This window comes from Lolium rigidum, chromosome 6 (assembly GCF_022539505.1).
Source record: "Lolium rigidum isolate FL_2022 chromosome 6, APGP_CSIRO_Lrig_0.1, whole genome shotgun sequence".
NCBI classification, from domain to species: domain Eukaryota; kingdom Viridiplantae; phylum Streptophyta; class Magnoliopsida; order Poales; family Poaceae; genus Lolium; species Lolium rigidum.
This window is the reverse complement of record NC_061513.1, coordinates 115,749,283-115,759,815: the sequence shown is the minus strand read 5'-3', so window position 1 is coordinate 115,759,815 and position 10,533 is coordinate 115,749,283. Positions and strand designations below refer to the sequence as shown.

The 10,533-nt window shown below is 38.7% G+C and overlaps 1 protein-coding gene and 1 long non-coding RNA gene across 2 annotated transcripts; one reads left to right on the top strand and one right to left on the bottom strand.

The window, feature by feature from the left end:
- The first annotated feature begins 696 nt into the window (after positions 1-696).
- On the top strand, positions 697-1,866 carry LOC124659119. Its single transcript, XR_006989453.1, has 3 exons — positions 697-885; positions 1,119-1,439; positions 1,599-1,866. It is a non-coding gene; the product is annotated as an uncharacterized LOC124659119 (long non-coding RNA).
- A 5,998-nt stretch (positions 1,867-7,864) lies between these two features.
- Positions 7,865-10,300, bottom strand: LOC124663174. Its single transcript, XM_047200901.1, has 9 exons — positions 10,294-10,300; positions 10,193-10,243; positions 9,989-10,054; positions 9,734-9,889; positions 9,525-9,655; positions 9,173-9,448; positions 8,917-9,047; positions 8,029-8,076; positions 7,865-7,946 (listed from the first exon to the last, which is right to left on the bottom strand). The coding sequence occupies exons 1-9, from the start codon at positions 10,298-10,300 to the stop codon at positions 7,865-7,867; spliced, it is 948 nt and encodes a 315-aa protein (XP_047056857.1).
- Between the last annotated feature and the right edge of the window lie 233 nt (positions 10,301-10,533).

Sequence of the window (10,533 nt, the reverse complement as noted above, 5' to 3'; positions counted from 1 at the left end):
CGGCCCCAACGCTGCTTGGAGGGCCCCTCAGTGCTAGCGTTGCAGGGGAGCTCGCCCTGGTAGGAGAGGCTTAAACTTGTGGAGGGATTGACTTACAGGTTTGTTTCCTACGCTTCCTTGTTTGTACGAGTGTGTTTTTGTGGGTGATCTGCCTTTTCATTCTTCTGTATAGGTTGCCAGGTTGCCAGTGAGATGATTGAGCAACATCTGCATATCTATTACTTCTACGCTTATCTGATTAGTGATGTACCTGCCCCTGAGTTGATGGAATATTCATGGCAGGTGGTTCTCTCCATGATGCATACAATGTGTTTGATGAAAATACAAGCAGACCAGAGGTGAAGTTAATTCATTTTTTTCCTTCAATTTAGCTTCAATAAGGATGACTCCCATTTGTGTAACTTGCATGTTTGATATATTACTTTCATGTGCAAGCTACCACTAAATGATATGTATGAGTAAATTTCTGGCAAAATAATATGTGCTTGACTGATTGAGACACCCATCAAATAATATATTTCTGATTGGAAGCCCATATACAAATTTCTCCGCTTTTTGAGAAGTACTAGATAATTTAAGTGTCTTTTTTGCTGATCAAGAGCAGGATTGTTGTGTTGATCAAGAGAAAGAGCAGGGATCCTTTAGGATGCCAAAAAATTATCTCTAGGTAACTTATTATGGTGTGTCTGGTACTTTTTAGCAATATCAAATGCATAGACACATAAGTTCACTGGCTATTTGTGAAATGTTTACGTAAGAGTTAAATTAGCTTTTTCAGATTTGCATTCTTTGCCTATATCGTCTCTGTCAACAGCTCCTGGGGAAGACATGTTCAGAATGCCTAGATATGTCCATCCTCGAATCCTATTCCATGACAAGTGCTAGGTAAAAATTTCCCCTCCTTCCATTTGTTGATCTCTAGATCCACTCCATCTTCCGTTTTGAAGGGATGAGCAGGGAAGGATTCCCTTGCAGCCCAATTGTTTGTTTCAGAAAATAATTAGTCTTTGTTACACTAGGATTCCATTGGTATATTGTCTTTGACTTTATAAGATCTCGTGTTGTGTGTCATAAATTAATTAGCTTGAGGTTAATTGATTTATGTGGGTGCATTTTAGGATAATCTCATGGCGTGGATGAAGAAGATGGGGATCTTTGGCATAGGTTGATGGAATTGAGAGCCTAACCGCTAAGCTGACGAAACCTCTTCACTAAGCTCCAGATCCATTCATCATTCCCCAAACTAATATTTTTCTGGTTCTTGTGTTTGGTGATGTGTTCTTCTGATCGACTACATGATCCTGTATTTCTGTATTAAGTTCCTTGATGAGTTTATCAAAACAATGCAATTTTATAAAATATATTTTTCCATCGCTTTTGCTTGCAGAGCGCAAATAAGGAATCAAAAGGAGGTACTTTACAGGTTGCCAAAACTGAAGGTAGGCTGCAAAGTGGATATTATGCTCTCCATGCCTTTAGTTTTATCAAGAATGACATCCGATTAATGTGTCGAGATGCACTGTCCAACTGAGTCAAGGTTTGCAGAGCAGGTGATGTTTATGATATCACATTTTCTCACATTTGATTTTCTACTACAGATATAAAGGCCGGGGTGATTTGGGAGATACGAAGCAAATTGTTGTGTCCTTCATCAACTGAAAGGTATGTTGCCTGTAGCTCATGGTTTACATAGCAATGTATATTTATAATTTTGTTTGGGGATTGATGTTGTGATGCAATTCATGTGCATGATCTCCTGCACTTTACATCCATTTAATATATAAAGGTGGGTACATATATCTAATTGATAGTTCTATAGTCTCGGCGGGTACACTTTGTGGTGAAGTCCTTTCAGTTCATATTTTATGTTTTCTTCAGTTCTTTTGTTGACCCTAACTCTGAAAGAGGTGCCAAAATAAATTGGCAATTGCTAGAATTATCTATGATCTATTTTAGATTGGAAATCCTTTTTTTGGTTAAACTTTTTTTTGTTTACGAGATCTTTTTTGCTTACGAGATGTCTGGAATTCCTCATTTCTATCTTATGCAAAAGAAGAGAATAATGACTTTGACATGGTTAAGGTTCCATATATCTGCAAGCTGGATAATAGGCCAGATATGATGCTTGATTTGAAATATGGTATGGCAAAACCTAAACATGGGCCAGTACATCTTGGATTCATGGGGTTTGATCAAAGTTAATAAATGATTATGGCATGTATCTGCTCTCTAAAGAATGCATTGTTTGGCATGTCCAAGAAGTTCCGTTGCATATATAGATTTGTTATTTATCTTACATGTTCAGTTCTCAATTCTGAAAACTTATTATATATAAAAATTTAATGTCTCACTTCTATAAATGATAGAAAATATTACCTTTTATAAATATATAAATACTTGCATACAGTAATCTTGGTTGGGAAACTTTACTGCTCTTCCTAGATGGAAACGTCTAGCGTGGAGCTCGAATGTTCAGTTGATCAGCCACATATTTACATGCTTTATGAATTTTCGAAAAAGTATTAGTATTTGTTTGCTTCATCACTTTGATTGAGTTTTTCTATATTCCAGGTGCCATACAAATAAGTTCTTTCCTACAACTCTATAACATCTTTATTATTCCAGTCCTTAAGATGGTTCTGGATTATCTATTGTTATTTTATTTTGCTGCACTCTTCATTGCACGTCGCGGAAGGCTTTGCAGGTCAGCTTCCATTTCCCTCTTGATTGTTGTCCGTCTTGATACCACATAGAGACCGGTGTTCACAGCTATGGCCAATTAGCTTCAACGCCTCAAGTGGACGTGGCTGCTTTCTTGGGCTTATAGTCCACACGTGTTCTTCGTGAGCTTTACAGCTTGATATTTTCCTCGGTTCTTGGTTCTGCTTAGCCATGGCAAGGCCGGTGAGGAATTAGCTAGCAGGGAGGTTTGGAATTCCTGACTAGCAACCAACATCATCTCCTATAAGCAGAAAAAAATCGAAGAGATAGATAAGTTGCAAACTTTGGCAAGCTAGAAGTTTCAGGCTTAAATATGCATTGTCCAATCCTAGATATTTCTGGAATTTTGCATCTCACATTTAATAAATGTTGCACTGAAGTATAAGGGTACATATGGCATGATTTTACATAAGGCAACCATGCAGCATCGGTACTTAATAGCAGGAAAATAGTAGCATAAAAAAACCAGAGAAAGTACATGTTCTTAACAAAAGAAGAAGTTGTCTTCTCGAAGATCCGGTCAAAACATATCTTTAGAGAGACGACCTTCACCGGATGATATAATCTTCAGTAATGGTATCCCTGTTGAGTATCGTTGTGAACAGTGTGTTGTGAGGTTGGATGTGTCCCCTCAAGCATATTTTGCTGAAAGCGTTTCAAACATGATGATCTATATTGTCTATGCAATTACTCAGGGTCAGCATATTTTGGTTATTCTTCTGTGCAAGGAGAAAATTACTATTATCTATCTATGGAAGCAAATTGAATCTGCACCATTGGTCCAATCACACATTTTCTGAATGTGGTACATTTCAATATCTGGTTTGTGTTGTTCGTGCCTTTTAGGTTTCAACTTTAGTGTTGCGTTGCTGTTACCAATACATGTATCCAGGGATTTATCCGTTTTTCTACCATTTCCACTTGCATTTATTTTGGCAACAAGGAGTTGGCTTCTAAATTGCTTGACTCCTCACATTTTCCCACTGCTTCTGGTACTAATATTAGTAGTTGGGTTTATCTTGATTTTGTTCTGACACCTTATTATATTTAAACCAAGAAAAATAACCACCCTTCCGAACACCATGTGTGCCAGTCCTTGCCGAACCAAGTGATAGAGCTGAAAATGAAGTATTGAAATCACTTAAATTTTAGTACGTCCATATCACTGCCTATCATTCTTACTTTCATAATCTACAAAGCTATGTTGATTGTTTACACAGGAAAGGATGTTCTTCCTTATATTTGTTGATCTTACTGTTGGTATTGCCTCTTTGCCTGTCATGCAAACTATGCCATGTATTTTATTTTACAAACATTATATACGTAAAACTTGCATAAATGTACAAACATTTGTTTTCCAAGCGAATTACTGATGTTCTATTGTGGTTCTAACTATTTGCATGGCATTTTGGACATTCCAAGAGATGTAGTCTGGATTTGCTCGCCGCTCTATTGATTGCTTGAATTTATTATGTTATTATGAGTTGCTCCGCTACATCATTTGGTCTTTCTACAGCCTCAGTTGAGCAATTTGATTATATTTCAAAGGCGTGAATACTACAAATGCTATTTATGATTTTATCTTCTTCAAAATCTGTGTATGGTTTCATTGTGTCCGCTCAGGTTGTTTACTATAATTAATATTGGAAGGCACCATTGTTTTCAGCATTTTTAGACACTACCTCCGTCCATAAAAGGATGCCTCAACTTTATCAAACTTTGCATGAACAGAGGTAGTACATCTTTGTAATAATACTTGATGAGCTCCGTTTCTTTTACCCAATAATGTTCATATATCTAATTGATAGTTGTATAGTGTTAGTGATAATGATTGCTTACTGGTTGATTCAAGTACAAATCCAGAGATCTTTGATTCTGAGTTGAGCACATTATTCAGCAACTCAAGGCAAGTGTTTATTGCTTTATGCATCTGCACATTATGCAATTAAGATTATGTGCATTGACAGATTATCGTGCCTCGTTTTTTATTTTCCAGGTGCTACAATTATAATATTATTTCACATATCCACTTTAGTCTTGATGTTATCTTCACCTACAGGAATTAAAGGAAAGCTCGTGGCTTGAATTGAACATTGATCTGTGAAACATCGTAAAGAAAATTTGGTTTCTTAAACGCTTGTCTTGCTTAGTCCCTGGTGCTATGAATTACTGATATGGGTGCCCACTTACATCAGAGTCATTTGGTCCATGTAGAACTACTCGTTGCTTACTTTGCCTTGGATATTTCTACTTTGGCCAAAATCTGATAGGCTGTGGCTTGGACAAAAACTGCTTATTATATGAGCAGAACCATTAATGTTGGGTATTTAATTTTCAATTTCCATTTTTTGTGCAGTTTTCTTCACTGTTAGATGGTGACCTGCAATGAGAAGTTGTCCCTGAGCTTGTTGTGTATTTCTCCTGATATTGAAACCTTGAGTGCTTATTATATGAGTATTCATGGATGAAACCTTGCTATACATGGCCTTGATATATACCATAAAGTTGTTGAAAAGCATAGCTTCATCAAGTCCGTAGTGTATATTAACACTTGCGGCCTTACAAAAAAAAAGTTACATTCCTGATGTTATTCCAACTTCCATAATATGTGTACGGAGTACTTTTATTTAATTTGGTGACCTTCAGTTTGGTGACCCCTTTGGTCATCACATTTCTAATGCCTTTTTTATTGAAGTGAAGAAGTAAGTCGAAGGCAAATAAGGGCTATGGAGGTCTCATCACCACCTATTAATATTTTCTCAAGAGGAACTTGCAGAACTCCGCTCTCTCTTCGTCAGTAGCTTGCAACATCAATAATCTGAATTTTCAGCCATATTGTTTTATCTCATGATGATGCTTGTTTCAGATTCAGGAAAACAGGTTGAGTTTTAGTTTTTTGAGAGAAAGATCAAAACGTTAGCGTGTATATCAGGTGAGGCAAGTTTATTAGGCAATATGTGCATTGCACAGAGCTTTTGAGAGAGAGATCAAAACTTTAGTGCGTATACCAGGTGAAGTCTATTATTGAGCAGGTATTAGGTGGATTATATCTGTACATATATAAAAGACATCATCAGTTGTACTTATTGTGTATTAAGCTTTTCTTCATGGCTGTAAGATTATTTTATTTTGCCCATGGTGTTGTTTGGGACTTTGGGTGCCCAAAGAACTTGAGGCTTGCAAAATAATGTGTGTACTAGGTCAGATGCTAACTAAGTAAATGTGCTAACATATTGTAAAAAAGAAGTAAATGTGCTATCATAACTTGTGGTGTCTATATATTTTTTGGGTTTGCAATTTATGAAGTTCCAAGGGTTAAACATTACTTGGTAATATATCACCAAATGCCCAGGTTCACATGCAACTTTATTTCGGCAAAAGGTTGATTCCTTTACTCCTCGCTTGGTTTATATGATTCTTTTTATTGGTTTTTGACCTGTCCGGAAGCATAAGGCATAGATCTTACGCTTTTTACTATACTGTGGTTGTACATTGCCACTAACATCCTCAGCTGTTTGGATCTAATTATATATTTATATGTTTGCTTTCTGGTACATGGTTGTACATTGCCACTAACATCCTCAGCTGTTTGGATCTAATTATATATTTATATGTTTGCTTTCTGGTACAACCGCTGAACTACGCAGTGGTTTTACCCATGTACATGTTCATGTTATTGCTCACATATTCTGTAGTTTTGTGTAACTTATCCTAATTTCAACCTAGAGACATTGTTTTGTTAAACTAAGAAATGTATTATCATGCCGGTAGTTAATTTTTATCGCTATTATGTAAAAAAAATTATAGCGACACAGAGTTTCACGGGGTCGTGCGCCAAGGCGCACATCTAAATCTAGTTGTCATAAAACTAGCATGAAACATAAGAAATTATAGATACGTTTGAGACGTATCAGCCGCAAAGAAGCAGGACCGCCTCGCTCGAAGGGCCGGCAAATTGTGAGGCGAACCCCGTTGGGCTGACATGTGGTCGTCGACTCTGGTGTCGACCACGACACCGAACTCGTCCGATTTTGAGTATTAGATTAGGTTTACTTTTATCTGCACTAGTTTGTAATATTAACTATCTCTATTTTTTATGTTCTCGATATTTTTTTGCAAAATCGTGTTTGTGGCGCTACATTTTAGCGTCTGTTGGGAGGGTTTTTCTATGTTAGTGCGCTTCCAGTGAAGTAAAAGCGAGCGCCGCGCGCTATATGCACTGAAAAACGCTCCAAAGCTGATTTAACTTGTCAAGATATGTGAATGCACATCAAACTCTCTGTAGTTGGTACCATCAAAGATCACTGGGCACCGAGGAATACTGACATATCCACATAGCGAGATGCGGAGGACGCCATTATTATTTTTTCTTTTTTTTTCGAACTAGATCTAGATCTTGTTTTTATAGGCATAGTTGCCCGAGCTCAACAACCGGAGGCAGAGCTAGCCGGAGCGAGGCCTACCAGGTCGGGTCGTGTAAGAGGCGGCCAGGGCGGGGCCGGCCAGGGGTGGACGCGGCCGGGGCGGATGCGGCTAGGTCAGGGCCGACCAAGGACGGAGGCGGCCGGGGTGGGGTCGGCTAGGGCGGGGCCGAGGACAGGGCCGGGGCGGGGCCTAAGGCAGGACCAGCCGCGGTGGCGGCCAGGGGCGAAGCTGGCCGGAACAGGACCAGCCGGTGCGGGACGTGGAAGGAGGTGGCCAAGATAGGAGCAGGCCGGAGTAGGATTAGTCGCCGGAGAGCTCGCCGGAGAGATCGACGGCGGTGACGGCAGCAGCACATAGTTGCTACGTGCAAGAAGAGCTAAACCTAAGCTCTGATACCATGTTATGAATGAGCAACTAGTATTCACGGAGACCAAAGGATAGTACATGTACATGTGTTACAATAACAATATGCATGAAAACTCCTCATATACTGGGGAAATACAAGAAAAGGGTTTATACATCTCTATCTAACAGTAACAACGTTTTTACCAACGGAAAATTGGTTAACCATGTGACCACCATATCGTTAGATGCACTACATGGATGTTTTAATATAATAAAAAAAGCACAGCACTATTACTCTGATTCAGTTCAAATAAAATGCGAACACTAGATATTTACTCAGATTCAGGAAAAATAAAATACAAGCGGAACACTTTTACTCGAACTTCTCATATTCAACGTAACGAGGTTTGGGGTAACGACTCGGATAAAACCATTCTGGGTCAGGCACGGGCCAGCTGTGGATGGGAAAAAAATCAAGGTCAGAATCTGAACAATTTATCTGGAAATGTAATGAGATGGTCACAAGGATACAGATACCTAGGAATTTCAGACTTGTCTGGAGTCTGTGCAGCAACAGAAACAGTCCTACAGATAAACCAAATGGTAATTTTAGACTTCTAGAGTCCAAAAAACAAATGATTTAGATGCATGACGCTTTATGTTAATTGTTGGCTTATTCAGATAAAGGTAAAGCAGCCGCAGCAAAGCAGTTGCAGCTTCGACAAAACACAGCCGCCGCTAAATAGTTGCAGTAACACTACAAAACACGGAATATAATTTGATAATAGAAACCTCTACATAAGCTCCATGTCTGTCCTAAGCTATAGCTTTAACAGCGCTGCAGCTTGAGTAAGGCCAAATGCCAATTGAGAAAAAGATTACACCGACTGATAACATTACATCAATATTATTATATATTTCCGAAACAAGATGAGACATATATAATATCAAATCAGTTCAGCATTCCATGATGTTGTATGTTAACTGTAGCTCAATATGGCTTATCAAATTATCTAGTAAGGGAAGCAGGGCAACCCTAAGCAGCTCTGCCAACCCTACAGAGCTCCAGCACATAATTTGCGTCTGGGAAACACTATACAAGCTCTATGGCAGGTGCATCAATATTGTCATTATTTCCTAACCAGATGAAACCACAGAAACATCAAATCATTTGAAAAAAATACAAAATAAGACACATGACTTCTTGATTCAAACTGCTAGTTATAGATCAGAGATAGACTAACAGCCTAATCCAAATTCAGTTATTATCAATTCTACACTGTTTCACCCGAAATTCAACTACTGATGATCAAAAGGATTTTGCGAGCCAACTCCCCAACACCTGGATACTGTGTACTTCACAAACACTTCGAGCAGTTGCACCAGAGTAAAAAAAAACTATATACATGAAGATACAGGGCATACCGTTGTGCCTTAAAACACATCATAAGTTCCAGGATTCTAACCCTTGATAGGAAAGGAGTTTGATCCATGTCATAAAAGTTCATGCCAACAAAGTTCCCATCAGAATCAACAAGGGGCCCTCCAATTCCAGCCTATAGCATAACAATGAAGCGGCAACAAAGGATTACACAAGGAAATAGTCACTGGTATTTCATACGCTCTCATGGACTATTTATCTCCAATAGGTGGAAAGAGATGAGTGAAGTCAACAGTGTACCTTGGTGATTTTACAAGTAGATATCTGAAGCTCTTCGCAATAAGATCTACTACGTTTAGCAGTCACAGCCCCCTCTGTGGCCATTAACTTACCTGATTCAAAGCCACGCCCTAGAGCTACTACCTGAGCTCCAACCTCAGTTTGCGAGGTTTCATCGAGTTTTGCTGCACGATAACTGCAGACACCCTTGATGCTAACAACAGCCACATTATACTTTAAATCATAATGTTGCAATGTCCCATCCACGCGTCGTTTACTTGGTAGGCACACTTCAATCTAGAATAATGAAGTGAGGCTTACTAGTATCTTAAATGAACAAGTAGAATAAGCTCGTATGACTAGGAGCACCAACCTTCCATTCACGATGAATGTTCTTTCCATCACCAGACCTAACCAAACTTGCTGAAGTCAGAATTCTTGTAGTGGATCCAGAGCATTCTATAAATACACCTGTGCAAGCAAACTTTCTTGCAATTTTTTTCTCTGCACAAAATATAATTTCAAACTTTTAACAAGTAACCAAATATATAAAATATAATGAGCTAACAATAGTAAAATCACCCTTTCTGTGTTCCCCCGAATCCTCAGGTTTATCTACAACGAATGAGGCAAGTGCCACAACACTTCGAGACATCTTTGAAGCAACTCTACTAGTGGGTTCACTCAAAATATCTTTGCCAAATCCCTCTTCAAAATCCCATTTCAAGTACATGCCATCTGGTTAAGTAAAGCATGGCTCGTTAATTAAGTCAGAACAAAGCTGTCAAAAACAGTCACATCAGGGAACAGTCACCACGATGGATAGTAACTACTCACCATCAGCAAAACTTGGCAAGGGATAACCTTTAGCAAGTAAGATCGCATTTACTCTATTTCTAAATCCTGGTGCAACAGATTGAAGAGATTCAGGACAATTTATTAATAATGATCAGCATAGTCAAAACATATGCTCGTGCAACAAAGGTGAAGCAATTCACCATGCAATGGTAATGATAGGAAAACTCCAAAGCACCCACTCACCATCACATCCCCAGGGAGAAAGTATGCGCTTAAGTTCATCATCTGTGAGTTCTACAAGATGAAAAAATTATTAATCCCATGATGATCAAAAAGCTTAGTACTCGTCATTGCTGGGAACATTAGAACTTAATAAATTGCGTGATGGAACTACTACAGCCATTAACTTAAACTAGCTTAGTGCAGCGCTGGAGGAACCGAAATATGATTGTCGGCAAGTAACGTTAGAAAATGATGAAGAACATCTTGCTAGTGCATATCACCTTAAAGGTGGTTGTGCTTAGCTTACCTTTTGGACTGTAGCTATGAGGTGCGGAAGATTGTTGTATCTCATTTGTATGAGA